This window comes from Idiotropiscis lumnitzeri, chromosome 16, assembly GCF_059441095.1.
Source record: "Idiotropiscis lumnitzeri isolate Australia: NSW breed Sydney's pygmy pipehorse chromosome 16, RoL_Ilum_1.0, whole genome shotgun sequence".
Lineage (NCBI taxonomy): Eukaryota > Metazoa > Chordata > Actinopteri > Syngnathiformes > Syngnathidae > Idiotropiscis > Idiotropiscis lumnitzeri.
Window position 1 is genome coordinate 14135598 of NC_142406.1, and position 25940 is coordinate 14161537.

The window sequence follows — 25940 nt, forward strand, 5'->3', positions numbered from 1 at the left end:
TTAAAACTTATTCTGAATGCAGTAAATTTGTGTATATTATGGTAAATGTAAAAAAAAAAATGAAAAAATATTCTTCCAAAAATCTGAAATATCAGTTTAAGTGAAGTCTTAAAGAGCAACCCTTTTCGCCCCGCAGTAAATTTGGGGAAGCTTATCCTACACAACTGCAGAAGTGTGATTTTTGAGGTGGGATCTTAAACTTGTAAAATTACGGGACAATACGTCATATAGAATTTGTGCAGTGAGTCCCATGAGTCACAGTTATAATTTGAGTACCTATGCTACACTTGGCAACATTTTTATTATTTATTTTTCTCTAAAAATATTCCATTTAAAAAGGAAAAAACATGGCGCCCCTAGTGGCAGCTGAGTGTACTGCAGGCAGAGAGTATTTTTCCACTTTCAAGGACTTCTGCAAAAAAGAAAATAACACGTTTCTTACTCTTATTTTACCACTTGATGTGAACCCTTGAAGTGATTCACTTTTGACAAAACTTTGCAAAAATCTTCTACTTTTGGGAGAAGATTAAATTCCACCGGCACAATGGAGGTGAAGATGCTTCCCCCCCGCCCCACGTTTCGGAGACGATAGAAGCGACTTTGGATAAGCATCAAGGCCAATGGGCCGGCATCTTTTCTTCCTTTTCACATCCTTGCGGTGAACTTTCTCCAACCTGGCATTTGAATAGGGGTGTGTAGACTTTTTAATTTCCACATAACCAAACACTATGCTGAGGGTTATTGGCCGTTCAAATAATTTCGTCTACTCATGAGCTTAACTCACACCTCCGTCTCTAACTTGCAAGAAGAAGAACTCGAAAGAGCCAACAAGTGCGGTGCTCAGGGAATACAATGATGGAGCTCGAGCCCACTGAGTGGGAGGAGAAGTGACGAATGAGACCTGATTGTGCTTGTCTTATGAGGGGAATCCATCAAGAGTGACAAAAAAAGAAAAAAAAAAAAGATTTGTGCAGCACATGTGAGACTTGCATTTAGCATGTCGGTTTTTTTTTTGGTTTTTTTTCCCTCCGGAAATAGTTGAATCTCATGCCATAAATTGTAGAATACAAAAGCAGGACTTCGGGGCATATTGCAAGCTATTGGAATAAAAATAAGACCCAATGGAGGATTGAGTCCCATCTGCACTCTCACACACACACACACAAAAAAATGAAAGTCCCATCTTGGAATTGGCTGTAAAATTAATGCCGAGCTAAATGGGGCTTTTAGTGAGTTTATGACACACACACACTCCCAAACCCATATAAGTATGCAAAATGTTAGAAAGATATTAACAAAACCAATCAGGATCCTTTTTATTGAAAATGAGGTGGCGACCAAAATTTGGAAACAACCGCAAGTTAGATGATAGAAGATGTCTGCATTAAAAGAAAATTGCCTCAAATAACTTTTTTTTTTTTTTTTTACAGGATGGTCCCTCTCTCAATCCCAAATAGATTTTTGAAGAGGGTGAGATGAAGTTGAATCTCGTAAGGAAGTCCATTTGCCGGGCTAGGTTCTAATTTGTAAATGAGAAGAGTTTAAATAAGGGATTAGGGACGGGTACGAGTGATTGAACATCGAGGAGACCCAAAAGGAGGAGAATAAAAGTACAAGTAAGTAATTTGCCTCGAGGAACCAAAAAAAAAAAAAAAAAAAATGCTGGAATCAATGCTTGGCTAGTTTAAAATACCAGAGAGTGTCGATGAGGTGTAGTTTGAAAGTATTCCTGCAAATTGCATGGGAGGTTGTCCGCAGGCAACCCCGATGAATAAATAAAGAGATAAACTCCGATGGATTGACTGCATCGTCCGATATAGAACGGAAGCAGAGTTCCAAATAAAATTTCAGGAAAATCCATTTGCGCAAATTACGTCTGCGCAACAAGTATCCTAACGCCAATTGTCATCCTGTCGGAAGCCAAATGAGATCTGATCCGAAATGTCAAAGCCGAAATCTTCAACCGTTGGCGAGTTTGCTGTTGACAACTAATTCCTTCCAACAGATTAGGAGCATTTGTGCAGTAAAACTCCCTCCGCTTGAATCCACAAATCAAACAGCTGCTATTTTTTATTTTTTTTTTGCCTTCTGTTTAAATATTAATGTGACATTTGAACAGGCCTTAGGCAGCTAATGTTCAAATTTGCTTTCTGGTTAAAACGATTGATTCATATTGCGATTTAGTCATGCGATAAGTAATAGTGTCCGTCCACCTCAGAAGCAATCGAGATTTTATTTTTCTCTCTATGCTTACTTTTGTTGACCACGTTTTTGCTTTAGTTTAGGGCGTCGTCGGAATTTTCTTCCTAGCCAGGGTGACGTCACATTTCACAAATAAGCGCGCACGCGTACCTGAGATGTCATTGTTTGTCATATTATCCGCAGTCGGTGTTTCACGATATAAAATACGCACTCGTGATGAAACCAGGATTGAGTCTAAGCCAAAAAATAAATAAATCAATTCAGATATCGACATATAAGCTATCGCTATTTTGCTCTCCCATGGTCACTTTATATCTCATGCACCGATTTGCTAGATTGGCGATTGGTGGCCTGTTCATTCAATCCTATTTAAAAATCACAAATAAAAAAAATCTTAAAATTGTAAAAATGCTTTTAACGATTTTTTTTCCCCTGCTCGTATTATGAACAAGATTGGTATATATTTGCGTTTTATTTCATGAACACGGGACTGCGGATGGTATGGTGAACAATGACTTCTCAGTTCGGCTTGTGTTGTTTTTTATTTTTATTTTTTTTTCGTCATCTAGAATAGTACGAAGAGTGAACTGGTGACAGCAGCATGTGTCATTTACGCAGTTCATCGTGTCCAACCGGCGTTTTGAGTCAGTAACATCAATAGCAAAGATGGACGTACACAAACATCAACAAGGAGTCATTCGCCACCTGCTCGAGACCAAAATGAACCGACGTAGCCTAGCAACAGCTCGGAGAGCGGCAGTATTAGCGCCGCGAAGAGAGATGAATGTCAAGAGGAAAATATTTGGCCCGTCTCTGCCGCTTACTCATTTACACAAGCAGACGTCAGAAGGAACATCGGCTCACATGCGCAAGTCCAATTTCTGCAAAATACGTCTCCACTCTTAACGTGCTTCGTTTCTGACGGCCTCGCATTCTTAACAGGCTGCTGCACCAAACAATCTGGCCGCTGTTTTTTTTTTTTTCTCGCTCCTGCCAAGACTGAAACTTTTTTTTTAACTCATTCAATTCATAAGACATACACATAGCTTTTTAAAAACGTAGTCCCCGCCTCCCAAAGACGTATTTATACGTCTTAGCCTTTTGTTTTTTCCGTGTTTTTATCGCATTAGAACACGATATTCCGTTGGCTTCGCAAAATCAGTCGAAATCCAGAAAAATGCTGGGATTGAAGGATTTCCTCTTGTGAAAATGCCTGGGATTCTATTTAATTGTCAATTTATTTATTTATTTTTTTTTTTTTTGATTCACTTGGGAATGTTGCAGCACTGACGCTGCCCATTGAGACGTGCCAACATTGCACTACCATGAAAGCAGCTTTGCTACGTTCACTCGGGCCTTTCTTTCCCTCCCTTTTTTTTCATTGTCAAAAACTTGCTTGGAAGACAGATGAGCTGGGCGGCCATGTTTCCCAAAATTATTTAATGCGCATCCATGCAACAGACACAGTCGCTGGTTGGCGCAATTCAACAGTGTCTTCAGCCTCATTTTGTGTAATTACATGGCAGAGAAATGTCCTCAGTAGCGAGCGGCGAAATTACAGTGACAAATAAAACGCACCTGCCTCCGTTCAATACTATCTACCGCCATCGGCCTCACTTTTCAGACAAAATATTTTCCTGTCAGCTGGTTTGCCAGAAAAACAAATACTTTACAATTCAGGCACTAGACTATTCTTGCTCTAAAATTGTCTGCTTTGCTTGGTTCTATACCGTAAAACGGGATCCGTTTTTGCTCAATTGACACCGATATGAGGAAAATCGAGTCGATGCGGATTAGACACTGATGATTTTAAAAGCGCGTGTGGAGTCGGCAAGTGCAAGGTGGACAGTATGCGGTTAATAAGATAAAACGTACCTTCCGAGACCTTCAAGGGATTGGTGCTGATTAATTGGAGCATTATAACAAACCCCAACCCCCCACCAATTGGAGTATACGTAGGCTCGTGTGAATTCCGACAATTTGCCTATTGCTTTTCTTGCAGAATATGTGAGTAGTTGCAAAGTTGGGACTGTTTATGATCACGGAGGTCGGAGGCCAGTGCACATTTCATTATCCTGCACGGCGCATTGCGCCAACCTAATCATGGCGGCCATATGCAAGAGGTGGAAATGACATTCAGCTTCACCAATGGACGTTCCGGGCTATTAAACAGCAATTTCACGATTAGTGAACCAGACGTGGACGCATCTATGTTAAAGTGATTTCAATTCTGCTGAGTGAACCATACGTTGGTTATAGCTGGAGCCTCCAATGTGACGATGATCAATTATTTTTATTGATGACGTAGAATTATTGTGCCAGAAAAACGCAAACCGGTTCAAAGACATTTTGACGCATTTTTATTTTCAGTTGGACGCCAGTTAACAACTTGAAGCATTTTACGGCCCCTTTCTTCTGTTCGGGATGACCTGTAAGTGGGCAATGTTACACAGAGATGCTAATCAAGCTGCAGATGATGCTGATTAACTTTATCAACAAGATGATGCACCGCCACACTGGTTTTTCAATGTCAGGTGATTTCTCCATGAGCACCTGCCAAACAGATTGATGGGCCGTGCTGGATATGATGATCAGGTGTTCGGCAAGTGGCCTGCAACGTCAATGGACCTAACTGCTTGTGACTTCTTTCTTTATAGAGCAAGGTTTATGTACCCATTTTCCTGCCATCCTGGATGAGCTGAAGCAGTATGCATGAACGGAGAGGCTGCAAAGAATGGCCAGAGCTAGACCACTGCATTTATATTAGATAACTTATATATATATATATATATGTATATATATTAGGGCTGTCAAAATTAAAGCGTTAACTCAGGTGATTAATCCAATTTTTTTTTAACTCAGTTAAATGTATTAACTCATCTTTAGCAAGTCTCAGAACAAAACAATGTGTTCAAGTTCGGCCTTGCAAAGCAACACTGCTGGAGTGTGGCGCTTGTGGGCGGTTTTAAGAAGAAAAATGCCTGTAAAAATGTCTTCATTCAGATCGGATTCGAGAATCCAAGAAAGCTATTTGAGCAGTCTTTGAATTGCATATACTTCATATTGGTGATTTTACATCTATTCCAAGGTATTATTCAAGTAAATATCTGTTACAAGCTTCGCAAAAAATAGTGGTTGAAAAATGCGATTAATCGCGATTAATCATGGAATTTTTGTGATTAATTAGTTAAAAAAAATAATCACTTGAAAAAAATTAATCACTTGACAGCACTAATATATATATATATATATATATATATATATATATATATATATATATATATATATATATATATATATATATATAAATTCAACGGCCACATTTTTTTACAATTTTCCTTCGATATTTTTCTACAATTGTTCATTTTTTGGGGATGTCCCACTTCTAATCGGGATTTTTTTTTTTTAACTCGCAAATCGGTGATCTGCATCAAAAATCCGAATAGTGTGGGCTACTAATCTCAAATCAACTTTTTTGAGGAACTCTTGCTGCATCTCTCACACTTATGTTCCAAAAAAATGCCCAACGGATTGGTTGTTTAACGTTTTTATACTGTCTCGTAGAAGCAATTTTATGATCTTACAAAAAGGGAGCCCACTTGGATTGGCATTAAGAGGCGCAGGTGGAGCGAGTGCAACAGAGAGAGCACGCGCGCGCTCGAGAGAGAGAGAGAGAGAGAGAGGGGGAGGGAGCGAGAGGAGAGAGAAGGTCTGCAGTCTGATCTTGGCGTCACACCGAGCCGAGGCGACGCTGTCAGACGCCACGTTGACCATCCTGGGAATAACTACAAATTGACGATTCTCCCCCCCACCGCCCCCCCCCCCTCCTCCGCACACCGAGATCCCATCTTTGCTGGACCGAGAACTTTGCGCACCGAGGTTTTAGTCTGCCGTTCCCGGATCACGAGCCCCCCGCCGCTGTCCGCTCTCATTTGTATGTGAACCCAGTTTAAGGTGGATTATCATGCCTGCAAATTGTGACTGTCTGGATGGAGATTTAGGAGCTGCGCGGCAAACCGGAGGAGGAACGTTGTGCTTTTGACGTGTTTCGGGTTGGAGGAGACCAGCGATTGGCGTGATTTGTTTCTTTTTTTTTTTTTGCTTGTGGAGTCGAGCATCTTCCACTTGAAGCGTATCATTTGGGTTTGCACATCTCCCCTACCCAACCCTGCTCCCCCCCCACCTCCCCCCTCTCTCTCCCCGCACTCTCTTTTCCCCCCCAGGTGTGAAATATAATACCCCGTTCAAACAGACTCGGAGCCGTTCGGCGCCTGCAAGACATGGTTCAATCCATCTGCCAGATCCGAGCCTCCCCCATGCATTGGGATTTTTCTCAGCACCGACACCGAGTCAATCATCCTTTCCTGACCGTCTGAGAACTATCACGAGAGTATCGCGCCGGAGAGGACGCCATGGACACGAGGCGGGACGGGACACCGGGACCTGCGAGGGGACCGGAATGCGCACGCCGGATCGGGGAGCGAATTGGGATTTTTGCTGTCACGAGAGGGGGAGCGCGTCAGTGGAGCCGGGTTCTGCTTGTGCTCTACATGGGGCTTGTGAGCGCATCAGTGAAGGGTGAGTCCCCGTAGAAGAGCTGAAGTCATGTAAAAATGCGGCAGCCCCCCCCCTCCACACACACACACACACACACCGCCACCCCACAACCACTGACTGAATGCAAATCACACACACACACACACACACACGCTCGTTAAGACGCATTAGCACGCGCCCTGTGATGTTGCAACTAATTTGCTGCTGCTGCTGCTGCTGCATGAAGAGTCTTTTTGTGACATTTGAAGCAGCAAAGCTTTAAAAAAAAAAAAAATGCGCTGCATTTATATTAAGGAGGTGGCTGCGGCTACCGCTGCTGTGTCTATTTTGGTAACTGTTGAATTGCAACAAGCGCACCCCCCCCCCCAAACTCACAATCCCCCCCCACCACTTCCTCGCACCCAGAAAGCAAAAAGTGGCTGCAGGGATGTTACAGAGAAGTAAACTTAAAAAAGGTACTTGTCTTCATGTCTTCCATCTGATTCGGAGCAGTGGAGCTGCAGTGAGGAGTGGTGGGGTGAGGTGTGTGTGTGTGTGTGTGGGGAGGGGGGGGAATATCTTAAAAAAGAAAGCATGCAAGCAGGCGTTCACCATCCATAAGTGTGCACAGAGACAAACGGGGTGTTTTTCTTTTTGGAATCCTCTTTTGCCTTTTAAACGTCAGAAGACATCCCACTTGCCCCCTCTCGAGTTAATTTCTAACACACTTGCAGTCGAGCATTCAACAGATAAATATGTATTTTTTAAAAATTTTTTTTTTTTTTTTTAGATCTCCCTCCATCCCTCATAGCATATTTAGCGAAATGCATACATTAATGAGCCCAGAGTGGATTTGATAGTTATCCACCATTGCTTTCGCCTCCTCCAACTTTTGGCACATAATCCACAAGTGAGTGGGAATGTGCTTGAGCTTCAGCGATATTCCCGATTGAAATACTTGCACCCACCAGGTGACCAAACTTGGTTGTTTTGAATTGATTCATTTCTTTTTTTCTTAACTCTCAAGTCTTTTGGTTGAATTCTCCGGAGAAAAGCAGAGCGTTGGTTCTTGACGCTTGGAGGTCAGTGGACTCTGCATAGGAGCCACCGGCAGTTGCCCCATCCCCCCATTAAGGGGCACCAGAGCCCCACACTCCAGCGTGAATAAATGAAAGCCCACGAGGCGCACGTGCGCTGTCCCAACACGGACTCGACACGATTTTCTTCATCTGCAGGCTGTCTGACAAGCAACAGTCGAGTCTCCTCGGGTGCATGATAGGTGTCTGGCTTAAAACAACATTGTAGCCTCTGTGCGTGGTACCCCTCAGCGCCCCCTCCTCCGTGCTTGTCCCCCGAGTGGTTTTCGAGATGGAGGAGTGTCAAAAGGAGCTCGGAGCGATCAAAAAGAAACCTTCCCGGAGGATCTGTCGCTCGATAAGCAGTAATCAAGCTCAAACCCACGGAGGAGGAAAAACCCGAGGGCGTTGCTGGGTGGGGGAAATTGAGAATGACGTCTGCAGACCAGAAAGAGATCACACTTCATCTTTCTCATCATTTTATTATTTTTTTTTTTTTTGCATGCTGATGCGCTATGATGATGATGATGATGATGATGCAACCCGCAGTAATGCTACACAAGCTGGACGATTTTCTTTTTTTTTTTATTAATTTTTTTAACGTCATAGCATCAGCTTGTATTTGCCAACTCAACTTTTAATGTATTTATTTATTTATTGGTTTTCTAAATTGTGGCCAGTTTTGCACAAAATCATTTGCATACTGCTACCATTATCGTCTCAAAGGAAGAAAGTGCTCTCACAGGATCCAGAGACGGATCTTTTTAGGTTGTGTAGTTTGTGTAATGTGCAGTTTATGTTTCCATTTTGACTGTTTTTTTTTAAAATTTCAATTAATTTTTTTTTAATGAGTTTTTGGAGCTGGTTTGTTATTGTTTCCGAAATTGCTTTGTTTTTATTAGATTTAGTATTAACGATAAATGGATAACATCATTTCAGTCACTTTGGTTTCTTTTTTAAGCATTTACCTTTTATGCTGCTAACAATTTTTTTTTTCACTCTGAATCATACTGACCAATATTTGGTCTGCAGTATATTGACGTTCTGGTTCTTTTTTTCGTCAATATTTAGTTTTCATACATCCACTCACTTTTCATGCAGTTGAAAATGTGTCATATTTTTTTAAATTGAGCATTGATTTATTGGTCATATTTGTGTTTCTGAAACGGATTATTTATGTTTACATTACTTCCTATGTGGTGTATTGCTTCAGTTTTCATATACTTTTGCTTTAGACTGACATTTTAGAATGGATTAATCACCAAAAAATGAGGTTTCATTTTCTTTTGCAAATGTTACTACCAGACATAATGCACGTCTACTCAGTTTTATTTTCAGCACCATGGATAGCTCAATCATCCAACATTTGCGTGGACTTTCTGATTGACAACTAAAATCCAAATGCCCCAATATCTGTATCAGCTTGACCTTTTTTCTTGCACAGAATGTGAGATTGTCATGCTGGTGTCATCAGTCAGTCATATTTTCAGAACCATGGAAAGCTCCCACGCCGCCAACAAACCCAGCAAGCAGCTGCTTCCTCACTGGATCACAAGCTGGCTCTTGAAATTGGGATTTCTCCAATGTTTTCATGCCTTTGCACCCCCAATTAGACACAGTCACATTTTAGCCGCTTATCTGACAAGATCTGATCAGATTTTTGCGTCTAATTTCATACTAAATTAGGCAAATGCGAGTCATTTAAATGAAGGGAATGTGCGAGCGAAGGCAAATCTCGGTCAGACTTAGTGATACGCCATACTTTTACTGTTATCAGCAACTACTGTTACCCTTACTTAGTTGCTGTAGTATAGCCTTCAACAGAAATGACATTAATGTGGCACTGATTTATAATATTTATGATTTGAGGGTTCAGCAACAGGTTGAATTTTTTTCTGCAACGTCATAGCTATTAATTAGATCCACATTGGTCGAGTATATATCTGGATCCAGATGATTTCATTTTACGCATGCCTCTTGACAGAATTATTTTCCGTGTCATCAGAACATCGGCATATGTTATGGCTTAAAATAGATTTTGTTACTCTATTTTACCATAATTTCATAGATGTTGTATGTTTGGGTGCCAATGTCCTCTAAATTTCCTTTGAGTGTAAATTGAATCAACTGGAGGCCCCCAAAAATCAATTGTGATGAATTTATATAAATAAAAATAAAAATATATATATATAAAAAAAATCAATGCAGAACTGCTGTGGTGTAAATATGTCATGAAACGTCTGTGCTTTTTTTTAAAAAAAAATAAAATATTGTTTTTTTTTTATTTATTTTTTATCCAAAGTCTAAAATCTCATGGAAGCGTGCTCCCAAAACGACCTCCCGGAAGCCATATTGTCCCCAACACTTCCCATATGTCCGCTGCATTTAACGCTGCCATTGCTTCATCTCACCTCTCTCCCACCTGTCCTCCCGCTACGTTCAATCTCCAATCTGCCGCATGCTCCGTTGCCTCCTATCTCCCATCTGCTCTCCACATTCACCGCTGAGCAATAAATGCAGGAAGGGAGCTGGGATACTGTTAAGATCACTTTTTTTTTTTCAAAACCAGGGAGTGTCCGGAACATCTGCGCGGTTCAGAGTGGGGAAGGTGTCGACTGATTTGGACTAAGTTGCGTGTGAGTGTGAGCTGTCACCTTACTTGACTTCCAGATGATTTAAGTTGACAAGCAGGTCATCAGCTAATGCTTTAGTTTTGTTATTCCGGATCCCAACCGGCTGATGGACACCCCCCCCACCCCCCTTCTTCCTCGCCCCCGTAGCTGTCGCATCCCCCCCCCCTCTCTCGCACCGTCATCCCTTCCCAGATGGTCCGAGCTCTGCGGCCGCGCTTTGTCGCACTAATCTCAGCCACAACGGTGACTCACACACTCACAGTCGCTTAACTAATTCATGCACGCTCGCAGACTCTTCCCCAAAATATTCATAAATGCATTCATGCAGCCATTTGCTAGTATGCACAGCCTCATTGACTTTTACGTACACACACACACACTCTCTCGCACACCAAGTTCTGAACTCAAAAGTCTGATGTCCTTTTGCAATTGACTGATTAAAGTGGCACTCAGTGAGATGGAGGAACATCACATACAAAATGTTCCTCCATTAAGCACTAAACAATGGTAGTTGACTTTAATGGCATTTGCGGTAAAATATACGTATATAAACGTATAGATATATTTGATGAAATATTATGCCGAACACACTCAAAGCAGGCAATATTTCTGTCTGGAAGCAAGTCAGAAGTTCAGTGATGGGAACCAAATGGAATAAAAGCTTTTTCCTTTAAGTAAGGCATTATTTTGCATCTGTCAGTGAGGAGAATACCACTTGGTGGAACACAGAAGCGGAACAATCCTGATTTGGATCAGCGTCAAATCCTTTTGCATATGCATGGATGTTCCTGTTTGGATTCACGAATGGTCACGGGAAATCAATGAACGTGTAGGATAATATTAAAAAAAAAGAAAAAATACACTGTTGCCTTGAGGTATGAGTCACGTCGCTATGCGGCTATGCTTGTATCTCAAGTCATCATCATTCCCAACTGAAATGAATAGAAGTGTAATAATCCATTTTAGTTTCTAAACAATAAAAATAACACTTTATATTTTATTCAGAAAAACTTATGACATGCGTCGATAGAATGTAAAGAATTCAAACATTTTCTACAGAATTTTTATTTATTTATTTTTTTTATTTTTGCTTCTATTCAATGGAAATCGTGCTGCTCCCTCTGGTGTGCGCACTACCTTTCGAGCACACAGTAATAATGGCAGTTCTTCACAGAGGATAAAGAATATATTCCCCTGAGTACAGTATTGTCTGTCTACATGGATTGCGCCACTGTTTGTGTTCAAATCACTTTGCTAGCTCGTCGAACGTTTTTGCATTGTATGCTAGCATGGATTGAACTGAGAGCGCCGTCGTCTCAGTCTTCTCCACTGTGCATTGGTACTGCAAGACTATACTCACCTTTCCGACCACGATCCCCCCCCCCCCCCCCCCCAGTGGAGACGTTTGCTTGCTGCGGGCACCTGGCTGATGTCGGCGTGTGTGATCGTTGCAACCGCCCTGCAACTCCTGTCACACTTCAGAAAATTAAATCTCATGCTTAAGGTAAAAATAAATCAATATATATCTTACACTCCCCATACGTGGGAGACAGAGCACCAAAACACATCATTTTGAGTTTTTTTTTAAAAAAATTTTATTCGTCCCTCCCTTTTGCTGCCGTCACTGTCAGCGAAGGGAATTTTCGTTAAATCCTCCCGTAGACGGAGACTGATGTAGATGCCCCTGCTGTCTTGCAAAGACGCAAAGCTCAGGGAAAGTCTTTCATTGGCTTCCTGACTTTGGCTGCTCTTATCTGACTGCAATGATCCAGGAGATAGGAGATCAAATCCAGGGCAGGTAACTTGTCCTTGCCTTTGTCTTGTTACTTTCCTGTGCTTGTCTCTCTTTATTTCCGAGCTTGGCGCAATTTGTCTTGAGGTCTTTTTTTTCTTTTTTTTTTTTTTGTTGGAATGGTGCAGTGTGATCCTTGGGAGAAAACTTGCGGCATTTAACGTCTAGTTGCAGTATTTTCGATACAGAGAGGGCGTGATGTAACAACAATAGTTACTTTCGAACGAATGAAGTTCACTCTAACAAAATCGAAAACAATAGAATAGCGTGTGCGGGCCTGGTGCTTGTTTTTTTTTTACTTCTCACGCACCCACGCTTGGTTCCGAATCGAAAGGTTAAAGCGATCCGCACTAGGTTGAAGTGAGCTGATTGATCATGTACTTCCCAGCCATCTCTTCGTGATGGATGCAATCGTCCTGCCGGGGCGCTCGTGACCTGCCCTTTAGATCTCATCTCCCACTTGGCTTTAATATACAGCACTTCCGAGAACGTCCGCGTTTACCCTCTCCCGTTGAATGCATACGCCAATATGCTCCGTAAGGGTGACCGTGTTGCTCTTGACGCCTTTTATTTGAATTCTTGTGACGGGCAGAATAGGCCATTCCCTGTTGCTCCTTGCTCAGCACGATGTGAATTTAGAACGCCCAGATGGACTTCATGTAGCAGAAATACCAATGGACACAAAGAAGTACAAGAGGGTGCTGCGCCGTTGTGGGAGGGAACGCAGCTGAGTTGTTTCCCATCAAGTGGAAGTGGCGCTCCTCATTGCCTTTAAATTCAGTGCAGAGCGAGGCGTGTGGACAACATGCCATGTCGTTGCAGGACATCCATGGACGGAAAGTACATTTAAAAGGAGCCGCATGATCTCCCCTTGCGGATGATGTAAAGTTCCCTGCCCGATGGTGCGTCTGTGTGTTGTGTAGGAATCACAACAGTGATGGTCCGCGTTCGAAACAATTAAATGCATAGAAATGTAGCGTAGCATAGTTAGCATAACACCTGGGTCCAATCGGATTGCTGCCTGTGTTCTCACAGCTTGTGGTCTGGGGCAATTTGACATTGTGGGATTTCCATCATACTGTTTTTTTTTTGTTTTGTTTTTTTAAATGACCGTAGTTAATTTCTTTCTTTGTCATTTTTGCCCTGAAATAAAGCTTCCATACAGAGTTCTTGGAATATTATTTTGCATAGTTGTATACTGTGCTAAACCGACAATATGTGAATATGAAAAATCTTTCCCAAGCGCTTCATCTAACTAGGGGCATTTTTTTTCTATTCATAAAAAAAAAAAATCGATATGACACCCGAGCATCTGTGAATTATTTCTGTGAACGTGTAGGTCTATCCCGATTGGCTCTAAAAAGGGGTATCACTTGGTGGATAGCAAGGTAGCCCCGCTTCAAGCATTTAAAGCTTCATGTAGAACGATCTTTCTTTAAACGGAGCCATAATTCTAAAAACAAAAATTTAATGACGTGCCGGCTTGATAGTAATGACTGAGACCATAAACCCGGATCGGAAAATGTTTACGGTACCAACAAATCAATTGAGCTGTGTGGTCAGTTCCTATATAGACTCCACCCAATTAGACGCCGAAATAGTTGTCCTTCAAGTGTTTTAAGAGCTGTCTTCAGCTTTTTTTTATATAGTCCTCATTTCATGATCACCACCGCGATTACGCTAAATGTGGGGAGAGTGGAAAAAATGAGCTTCTAATTGACTTCAACTTTTGACTCGTGTCACGCGAGTGGAGAGGCAAACTTTCGGCTTCAAAGCTGCGATGTTCGTTTGTTTGCACGGAATGCGTGCGTGCCACATGAAGTGTTAAGGCGGACTGCGGCAATATTAAATAATTCAAAGAAGGGATTTGTCTTCATATGTGTTACGCCGCTTTTTTTTTTTTTTTTGGGTGTCGTCGCCATGGCAACAACATGCATCTTCAATGAAGTCGGCCGTTAATGAGGCTTCTTGAACTGAACCATGCATTAAGCCTGTGTGCGTGCGTGTGGGGGTGTGTGTGTGTGTGTGCACGTGGGTGGGAGGGTGTGTGTGTGTGTGTGTGTGTGTTTATTCAAGAGGATTTGCAATTTGTCAAAGTGATAAAAACACTCCCACAGCAACGGGAATCTTTGTGAAAATGGGGGTTCATCAAGTATAACATGCCTTTGACTCTGAAAGGGTTTTTTTTTCTTCTTCTTCTTGTTCATCATCTTAAGCTTTTGCGCGTAGGCTGCCGATGAGCGCTGTTCTTCATTGCGGCACAAAAAATAAATAAATAAAATAACATGGTTCTGCTCAAGTGGAATAATGAGGAGAAATAATATCACTATTGACTGAATGCTTTGAAAAAATTGAGGTGGGCTTCTCGGCTCGTTCTGCTGGATAAAGATCACTGAATAAAAAAATAATAATAATATAAAATAATAATAATAAAAAATACACACCAGATTGAGCTATTGTTTAATTCCCTCCCTCCACCACTACTGTCTTTAAATCCAAACGTCCAAAAAAAAGAAAGCGAAAGTGATTACAAAATGCATCAGTTTTGGCCTAAATGGCGTGCCCTGGGATCATAATTGCTTAACAACCACGATGCCAACTATTGGATTCACGCCGTCGCTGGACTCGAGAACAGCAGAAAGGTTCTTCTGCCCAGTGACAAATGATGCGTCTTTATTTGGCAGTCGAATGGACGAGTCAAGGCTTGGCCAGGAGAATGTTACCTGCCTGACTGCATTGTGCCTGTTAAGTTTACTGGGCCAGATAAATGCCTGTTTTTGTTTGATCCAGTGAAAGGAACTCTTATGAAGACATTTCTTATGATTCAATGAATTTTTTTTTTTTCTTTCTTTCCGGGAAACATGTCCTCTGTTCTGGTGTGACAGGGCTCCAGTGCGCAAAGCAACGCTTTTATACGGATGCTTGGATGAGTTTGGTGTGCAAGGGAGCGCAACCCGCGTAAACACAAGTTGCGTCAGACCTCAGAACTGTTTTTTTTTTGTTTTTTTTTTTAATTTATGTATTTATTTATTTTAATGAATGAAAGGAAATTCATTCCCATAGACTCACTTCTCAATTTTGTTCATATAAAGCTTTCACAAAAGCCGCAACAAACGGTGGTTGCCGCTGTCGCAAACACGGCGTACAATAACCGTTAAATGACTGAAAGACTGGAAGCTCTTATAACTGTCAAAAAATGTGGGGGGGCTTTGATGCGAGTAAAAATTCAAGATATATAATTGCAATGAACTCACGTTTGAATACAAACAGATGACGACTTAGTTGTAGAGTTCTTCTTTGTGTGCGTCAATATAACTGTACAGGTTGTCCTCGCGCCATTTTTGTTCGGGACAATACGAATCAGATTGGATTTTTTTGCCCTATGCTACCTGCATGTAATTTTTTTTTTAATTCTAATTTTTTTTATTTTTTTATTTATTTATTTATTTTATTTTCTATTTATTTATTTATTTATTTAAATTTAATCCCACTTTAAAGTAGACATTTGTAGTGATAGTTGTAGACAACAAATGACGCGGCGCCATCTTCAAAAAGCCTCCTCATTTTCCCCAAATACTGTATTTCTACCTCCTCCCCAATCACTCCTCTCTATTGTCCGCGTGGCCCCTTACAAGATGGACCACATTGATTTCAGTCAACACTACGTCTTCCCAAGCGCTGCAAGGGATGAATGACATTTCTATCCATTTCAATAGGCAACGATGATTTAAGATGTTTGGAGTTCCGGAACAAATTAAATGCGTTAAGTCATGGCACCACAAGAAATGGCGAGACCGGAAGGTCTGCATGCTGTCCGATGGTTTTATCCATATGATATCGTAGCACAGATATCTGTCTCTCATATCACATCATCTTCCAGTACCTTCAATTGGCCTCTTAAGATTCAATCCCAAACTGCAGCCCTGCTGCAAATATCACCCTGGTCACGTGCGACCTGAGAAGAGAAGGGCAACACAATGCTGAAAATACCTTTTGTTTATGTTTTCCTCTTTCAAACTCATTTACTCGAGCTGGACATTGCAACACCCCACATTGACCTTCACACACACAGCCGCCGCCATTCACTTTCATTTCTTCCAGTCTGCCACTTTTTTATTGCCTTCAGATTTGTCTCTTCATACAACCTCCAGGATTCCCGTCCTCTGAATTCTACCATTTTCAACACCTTTTTTTTTTCCTGCCTTTAAGCCCTCATTCTCCTCTGCTCTCTCTCTCTCTCTCTCTCTCGCTCTCTCCTTCATTGTGTCCTGACGTCGTGCCGGCACAGTGGTTGTAAATTCATCACAGTGTCGCAGTGTCGCACACCGCAAAGCAAACACTATAGGTCTTCTCGCACACATGATAAACATACAAGTAAAGGCCTGGAGTGTTTCCCAGGCAAGGTCACACTTCTCCCTGTGCACCCATTTGGCAGCATGCACACTGGAGATGTTTTAGTGCCAGCCGGAGAGTAGCCTGCGGCGCCGAGACCAACACTGTGAATGATGAACGCTACTATCTGTTGAAAGTTCGCATTCAACACCCCCCCCCCCCTTCCTCCCTAAGCACTGGTCGCCGAAGCTGCGTTTTTTGCAAATTGAGAAGCGATGGCATTCAACTTTGCAACACAACCAGACTTCTTTTAATGACATATTAGGAGGGCTGACTGCTGGCCAGGCGCTTTCCTTTTAAATTTGTATTGAGGGGCTTCTGTGTAGGTCACCCACCCACCCCCCCCCCGACCCCCCAGCAGCTAATTTCATAATGCACCTTCAGGTGAAGTTTCAATTATTCATCCACGCCCTAAGTGCTGGTTAAGTTAATCAAAGCCCTCTCGGCTTTCAGAGCAGGGCAGAGTAGCGTTGCAATGCCTTACTTTACATTTAAAAGCACGGAAAATATTCTCTATTATTTACCCGACCAACCGAGAAAAAACATAGTTCCTCTCGAGCTGACGGGCAGTGAGGATGATTAGAATCTATATGTACCTAAAATCATGTACGATTATTTATTCGCCCTGACTGAATTGTGATGATTTGAAGGTATTTTGATGTCAGCGAATTTTTTTTCGGAATTGACAAATTATTTTTTTGTTGTTGTTTTTGTGTGAACAATACGCAAGTTATGACATTGAATCGCTTTATGTTGTCTTTTCAAGCATGTCCATACATTAGGCTTTTTATTTTACATTTTTTTATCATAAAAGACAATCGATTTCACAGTGAGCCTTTGAAATGCAAATGTGAAAATCAAGCAAGAAAAATAAAAATAAAAGCACATATTAATTGTCAAAAAGCACTGATCAAAGTACATTTTCTAAGCATGTTGACTATCATTCTGTTACACTCTTCTCTCTGGAATTTTCATCTTCATGTAAAATGAGCTTAGCTTAAAATTCCTCTCTCATTTAATGAATGATTTGCAACGCATTCACAGATCATCTTTTGTCATTCACGCCCAAATCTACTATTGACTATTTACAAGGCGCTCGCCGCCTTGTCTGACCCCATTTAGATCCTCCATCAGGCTGCTTGTATGAGCAATTGATTGGTCTGACGGAGGCCCGTAATGAAGGGAGCTTACTGACCTAACTCGGTGTATAAAAATAAGGTAGCGGTGGATGTGGAGGTTTTGCGTGGATATTAGTATTGACTTGTTGCTAATGGGAAGGTAGCAACTGACTTGCTGGGCCTATTTCAAAGCTTTAATGAAAAAACACAGTGATTGATTGCTTTGGGCTTTTTTTTTAAATGAGAGCCAGTTAAATGGAAAGAAATCTTGAGTTGTATGGTTATCTCGAGACGTTCCACAATCGTGCAGTTATAAGCAAACCAAAATTGGGCATTGGGAATTGTGTGCTATGCTAACAAATGGATACGCAATTTTTTTATTTTTCCGTGCGCTGATTTACGACAGGCTATTGGCGGTTTTAGTAGATTTTCAGAAAAAAAAACAAAGATCAAATCCCGGTTTTGTGCTGCTTGGTTTTGTTTGTTCCATTTGAAAAATGTCAGCTCTGCAGATAACAGATGCCCTCCAATTATTCTTTTCTAATTACATTTTATGCAGTCCGCATGATGATTTACGCATGTGGCTTCAGAAATCAAAGGGAGAGAGATGCAATAATAACAACACTTACTTATTTGGACTTTATTTTCATTGACATTGCATGTGTGCGCTACATCTTGATTTTTTTTTAGGTCGAGTTTAACAATGTATGGGAATTTGGCAGACCACGCTGCACCCTTCCGGGTGTTTCGGTGGATTGAGAGCATTTTTAATTGCACAATCAGACAATTTGGTGAAATAAAGTAGACTAGATATCACACCAGAAACAAAAAGCAAGTCTAAGTTGTGACGCAGGAGGTGTGACGTAATTTCGGTGGTTTTGATCAAGGCACCGGCAGATTTTGAGCTCCCCAGATGATGAGATCAATTCATTTTTCTTTGTTAATATGCTGCGGTCCATTTTCTTCGCACTATGGCAATAATGGAGTTTGTTGCAGGATTGCTTACCTGAATTCTTGAATTTAAAGTAGTGAGTTTGATGCGTTTTAAACATTTCCCTACAAAGCTCACACAATTAAAACCATTTGCTTTTCTCTTTCCAGCTCAGAACTGTAGCTACATACTGCACAGTCCCAACGGAACAATAGAGAGCCCCGGCTACCCTTACGGGTATCCCAACTACGCCAACTGCACGTGGGTGATTGTGGCAGCAGAGCACAATCGGATACAGCTGGTGTTTCAAGGCTTTGCCCTGGAGGAGGACTTTGACATCCTGTCCATTTATGATGGGCCATCCAGTCCTGGGAACCTGCGGACAAGGTAGTTATGCGGAAGTTATCATTTAGTATTTCATGCAAAGTTTAAAAATATATGGGATTTTTGTTTCCCGGGTTATGGTTGAACTGCCAACATACTCAGCAGAGTTAGCCGCTAAGCTCTGATAGCAGACAACACTTAAATTATTGTATTTCTTTTAAAGTCCCAAAATATTCTCCCGTGTACTGCGGACCGCCTTGCGTATAGTCTGAGATCCATATATCTGTGCACTTGCTATTCGCTTGAGCAATGCGCCTGAATACCTTGGAGCGTTTCACAGTGCACGTTAGCAGCCCCTGCTGGTCAAGTCTGAGACTACAATCTTTGTTTCATTGTTTGATTGTATGTTGCTCAGTGGATGTTCGGTGGTAGTTTTAATTTAAAACCGTGACTGTAAGGAGTGTGGTGACTCGTGACATCCCTCCCCTGACATTGATGATCTCACACTGTTACGATCAATGAGTTTAACGAATGTCTGGCTGTGTTGTCACAAAAAGCTGCTTTAACACCTGTTGGACTGCTAATGTCACATGACTAACTTAGTTTGGCCTTTCTGATCTGTCTTTCTTCTGAGATGTGTGAGCTATCATGCGCGAGCTAGCTTGCGCGCACTAGCAAGTGCGAGCTACCTTGCGTGAGCTAACATGCGCAAGCTAGCATGTGCCCGATACTGCGGTGTGTTAAATACAGAAGTAGCACGCACAACTGAGACTGTGCACTTAAAGTCTCTGTGCCTTCTGCTCATGAAAATACAGTCATTAAAAAGCAGAGAAAAAAACTGTCATATTTCAGATGATTAAATTAAGACCTGTAATATTTACTAACCTTGGGTACTTGTAGAGCAAAACAATACATAAGTAGAAAAGAAACTGGAGCCCAAGATTTATGTAGAGTGCTACTTTGCCGGCGCACTGCGCTCAAATCTCCTTTTCTATTTTGACGTTGTCACTATTGACGTTTCTAAACCTTCCTTCATTTTCACCTCACAAATTTCAAGGTGAGCAACTGCAACTTGCAAAGTGGATGTGATGAAAAGATTCAAATTTGTCAAAGCATCGCCAGCCCTAGCTTAGGTGTGTAGGTTCATATTTGAAACAACATTACGGCTACAAATTGATACCTGACAAGCCCGGTGCGGCTTTACCTGTATTTTATTCGTATTAGCTGTAATTTTAAGATGCACCCACTGACCAGCTATTCACTGACACACTAACGCTATTTGGGATGTCATTGACTGCAGATCTGGCGGTACAAGTCTCTTAATTTGACTTAGTCATCTTGGACGATTATAGACTGCACGGTAACAAATATATGAATAATATAGTTTTTTGCACATTCGTCACTTATAAAAGACGTCATTCTTGTAAGATGATGGATGCTTTATCGTCGTTCCTCTTTCTTTTGGATTAAACTCACCTATGACGCTCGTAGATGCTATGGCACTGGGCTGACTGATTTACAGTGCAAATAACTGCCAAGTATTTTTTGAATCCCGGGATTCGTGCGGTTGTGGATTCTTTGGCCTCCAGCACACTGACCCGAAGTGTCATGTGTTATCCGAACCATCTAAAAAACGTGAAAGGAAAAACTGATCCTCGCAGTCCTAACAGCGTTTTGGTTCACGGTGAACCTCGCTGTGGATGATTCCCTGCTCACTTTCTCCCCCTTCTCAATCCGTGCCACTCGTCGCTTTTGTCGGCTGGCTCGAAAGGAACCCAAGAAATTTGAGACAAAATACACTTATGGATTTGTGTCATGCTGTTGTCCTTCACACCTCTTGGGCTTTAGACCACTTCAGTTTGTTTTGTATGGATACTCCAGTGGGACAGAGTGTTCTGCAGTGTCAGTCTGAAGAAGTTTGAAAGGTCTGCTGATTGAGGCCTTCGACAAATCGATTTGGACTTGTGGATTTTTAGTCTTTTTGCGGCCATTGAACCAGTAGTTAGTCTGTTGTCTGCCTGCTGCTCTTCCTCCTCCTAAAATCATGTCAAGGATACGCCTGCTGGTTTGGTCTCCCATGTCATGCACCTGACAGGAGTTTTATAGTTGTTTTCAGGTCTGTGTGTCTGGGGCCATTTAATGATTTTGACAAGGAGAGTAAATAATGGCAACTTCTCAACGGGCAGTGTGAGAATGTTTCAATTGTGTGGTGAAAACATAGACGAGGTTCTTTTCGGGCTTTGCATAAACACACTCAAGCGGCAGTACGTCCACATGATACATTTCCCCGTCACACCTTGCCATTACACTTTCATACAATCCAAATGTACAAGTCGGATAATTTCGTTGCCCTTGGTGTGCTCTCATTTCCTGTAGGTGTCACATGTAATTTTCCTTCCATCTCTCATGCGTCCTTTTCTGTAAATTGTCTGTCACACTCGCAATCCGATCCCCATCCAATCCCGTTTAAAGCCTGTTCTGAGTCTCTGTTCTGCATGCTTTTTGTTGATTTGGATTAAGTTTACGCCCATTTCTTGAAATTACAAGCACTTGTCAGTAAACATTGTCTGACTCCTCTGTTAAAGTTATATGAAGTTTCATTTACATAGACATTACCTGATTCATCGTTCTCAGTATATCAGAGATGAGATGCCAACAGAGCAATTTGGATAAGCTTCTTAATTTTAAACATTTGTATCTTCTGACAGTTCCATGACATTAAAGTCACAGAAATAATAATCTTGTTTGGGAAAAACCCCGTCCAGGAAAGTATTGCAGTGTACGGCACAGTAGGCCCTTTGCTAAAGCCGGAGCGACAGAAGCTATCACAGTCAAACGAAAGCGACTGTCGCTAAAAAGACAAGAAGGTCTCCGACACCTTTTATCAGTCACTTTGACTACAACAACAGAGGTCCTGTCCCCTGGGCGACTTCCCACCCAGACATACTTTGACTACTGTGACCCTGATGTCGCGTATCATGGCAAACGGAGACAGTGACTCACATTTAACATTTGTCTCTATAAGTGAGAGAGAGAGAGAGAGAGAGAGAGTGAGAGAGAGTGTGTGAGAGTGTGAGTGAGAGAGACGATGACACAGCCACATGTGTTCCTCTCAGAGGTGAGTGACTAAGTGGAAGAACCTGGTCTGTTTAGTGCAGGAAGTGACAACAAGGAGGCGGCAGCAGTATTGGAACTGACATATTTTTAGCCCGCAGACTGGATTGGTCCTAAATAAGGATCACCCGTGCATGATGCTGGGAGCAGCATTGACACTCTAGTCAGCCTCCAAGCTTTGTGAGTGCATGCTGTCAAAATAAGTGATGGATGTGGTAGAAATAGATATTTGGTGTGTTTGTCATGGGCAAGCAGGCGAGGTTATGGTCCCGTGTTATGGTTATACCAGTCAGCTGCCAAGTTGTGAGAAAGTTCACAACATGGGGCTAATATGCTTATTTCTGTGTGATAGCATGCCTGCCTCCGCCCAACATCAGCAAGAACATTGTCAATAGTGTTTCGGTGAGAATGATCAGATGGCTTCCTGTCTTTTTTTCTCCTGTGGAATTTGATGTGACGGTTATGCTAATTACCGCATATCGTGGGCAAGTCACGAGTCACTCGATGATGCAAGCTTATAAAAAAAATGTGCCTCATGTGGGGTGGGTCAGGGTGAAGGAGCCGGGTGACGTATTCCGCTTGCCGCTTGAAGACTTGCCTTGGCTATAATTCTACCTCGGTGAAGGCCCCGGCCGTTAATCTCTCACGGCGCACACGTTGGACAATGACCCCCGTATGTAAACACCGCCATGCACATGTGCTGAGTGTTTGCGTGTGTGTGTTCCCCTTGCGCATCTTGATCACAAGTTAGGCGAGTCTGCGCAGGAGCTGGGTATTAATCGAAATGACATGGTGAATCAGTGTGTGTCTGAGGTGAACTATTTCTTGGGGTATGTTGTGCTTGTTTGTACATTATATACTGAATACAAATACATGTACGTACGTATTTGAGTACCAGGTATAACTACAACAAAAATAATTTCAGTTATGTCACGTGAAGAAGAACCATAAAACTAATATGTATGTTTCCACAGCTGAGATGGTTACTAACCAAACGGTATTCGTCAGGCTGGTGAAGTTGTATCAAAGCTTTCTTACAAGGACTCGTAAAGACGTACAATACCGATACGGATATCGTTGTCACGTATCAATTTTTCCGTACACACCGACGAGCATTGATACAGCAGCTGATAGAACCAGTCACACACATCAACGCTCACACGCCGACTATTGGATTTATGGTTCCTTTGAGCTTGGGCTGTTAATGGAGAGACTACCACTTATCAACGCCAGCTTTAACAGCAGACGGCTAAAAACAGAATAGTGGGGAAAGACTGATAGTTTGTTTTCTCTCATCTCGCAGCCGGGATGAAAAGTGAAAAGATGCCGAGATTTGTGGCTGTCAGATCACTTGCGAGACAGAATTACTGGGCTCAGATTACCGAAATAATCAACTAGATGGCCGTGAATTTATACGCCACACCCCCTTCGTGCGCCTCATTGTGCATATCGCTATTGACGTCTTCCCATCCCCGGGGCCTGTTCGGCGTCTTCGCACGATGCACTTGAGCTGCGGTGAGAGATGAAATGTTTTGCGGCAGAGATTAAAGAAACAACAAGCAAGGATGTGCCATAACTTGCGACTTTAGGGGTTGAAGGGATGTGCTCAATTATTAGTGTCAAACCCTCGACTCTGAAAACGTGATAAGTACACTTGCAAACTAAAAATGTGTCGTCCGAGTTAACTTTATTTAACCCCATTTCATGAAGCATTTTACACGAGTTGCTCCAAAACACGATTAATCGAAAGAATCAGTTCCACATCATTCACCTCACACAATTCACCGGTTCCTAAATTACTGTCACCATCCCTAATAATAATAATGTATGAAAAAATACATCATTATCATGAAGATATTTATCAAAAACTTGGCTATACATGTTGCTCAATAATAATAATTGAAATCATGATTATTCAAATGATTTTTTGGGGGGGGGGCTCCAAAACAAAAATGGTAAAAATGGAAACAATATTTAGACAAATTTGAGAAAATTTTATTCTTGAAATTTAAAGAAAAAAATGAGTCTTGGTTCCTTGTCTAAACAAATGCATTTTTCTGGTATCTATTGTATTGTACACACTTTTATTATTCATTTTTATAGAACCGTTGTAACATATAAATAACAATGTCAACAGAACGGCCACATTTTGAACTCAAGTATAGTCACTTTAGTATTAGACATTGTAAAATGAGTACTATTTCAACTTTTTACATTTAATAATCTATATTGTATATAATGATTTTTTTACAATTATGCCAATTTGTAATTGTTGAGTGTAATAATCACAATTCAATTTTGAATAATTCCACAACCCAACATTATATTGTACAACTGCATACGACACTATAACAAATTCTATCCTATGTATCTCTGAAAGCTTTAATCTCCAGGAAGAGTGGTTGAAGCATTTATTTAATTCCATTTGCTTCATATTTTCTAGCATGTCTTGTATTCCAACCCCTTCCTCTCTATTGCGCTGCAGCAGTCCAATTTTTTTTCTTGCCCTTTGATTTCACCCTACTGCCTTTCTGGGCTCTCTGAGACTTTGAGCATATCCCTCTAATTAGGGATCCAAACACCTTGTGAAATGTGATAATGTTTCAACTATAACGGTTCTGGCATGTAATTAGGACACTTGTGGTGTGACCAAGGTCAAGATGGACGCATATTCTGTTGTAAACAGAAGGGATTCTGAACGCTACAAAGAATTGTTGAGGTATTCTGAGAAACGGCACGTATCGAGGTGGAGGCCTAGAATAGATGAGATTATCTTGGCTGAGCCGCAAAAGATGCATTGGAAAGCGATTGAGAAGTTTACAGCTCGAACGGGGAGACTTGTTAGGCGCACAGCGATTTGCATTTGCGACAAGCCATTTGTTTGAGCCTGGACCTAATTTAAAATCAGCGCCAGTTTCTGGTTTCAAGCATATGGAACCGTGCCGGGCTCCCCCTCCATTTCATCCTTATACTTATCTTCTCGTCACGTTTCCTTTGCCGTCTGCTTTTTTTTTTTTTTTCCCCTGCTGCTGATTGATCAGCTATGCCCGTGGAAGCCAAAGAAGTGCGGCTGCTCGGATAGTAAATAGCACAGCTCGGGCACTCCATCGGTCACCGTGTCCCTGTTATCCCTGCTGGATAATCGGATCTTATGCCCATCCTTGTTTGGAGTCTATTATTGATGTCCCCCCTGTGAAGTGAAACCGAACACAGCGTGTGGGGTCCTAATGGTGGAATTCAAAATATTGATTCATCGCTTCGTGCCTAGTTTGAGGCGTCAAATACATTCACCGGCACATATGCAAACATGGACCATTACATATGCAATTTGATGTCATACTGGCATCGTAAAGCCTTTTTCCGTTGTTTAGTGTTCGGAATTTTAACATATATCCAATATTCAAATGTGAAACATGCCAAGTCAAGTCAAATTATTATTTATTTATTATTACACGGCACAGAGAACCGATGTTTTATTTCTATTTCTTCATCCATGGGTCTTGCCTCGCTTTTAATCAGGTCTGTTTTGTCTCAATTTCGCACCTCGTTCACTTGACGAATCATAATATATCATAGTCGCCCTCCACTGATGCGCCGACAGGCACCCAGGCAGTACCGAAGAAACAGATGGCGCGTCTCTCGGCATATCTCTATCACCGGCTTTGCCACTTACCTGCTTGTATGAGTCATGCGACTTTCAATCAATGTTATTTCCTCCTTAATTGTTTTCTCCCCGAGGATTATTGCAAGGTGATCGGATTGGAACAAGAGATATGCGAATGCCATCTCGTTTCATTCGCCAGCCTTTATTTGTTTGTTGCA

At 41.7% G+C, this 25940-nt stretch overlaps 1 protein-coding gene across 1 annotated transcript in view; it reads left to right on the forward strand.

Moving 5' to 3' along the window:
* Window positions 1-5943: 5943 nt before the first annotated feature.
* csmd2 (CUB and Sushi multiple domains 2) overlaps window positions 5944-25940 on the forward strand; it is a 122401-nt gene continuing 102404 nt past the window's right edge. The window contains exons 1-2 of the mRNA XM_088318269.1: window positions 5944-6780; window positions 18851-19067. Coding sequence (XP_088174395.1) covers window positions 6615-6780; window positions 18851-19067 — 383 coding nt within the window. The 5' untranslated portion in view covers window positions 5944-6614. The remainder of the gene's footprint in view (window positions 6781-18850; window positions 19068-25940) is intronic.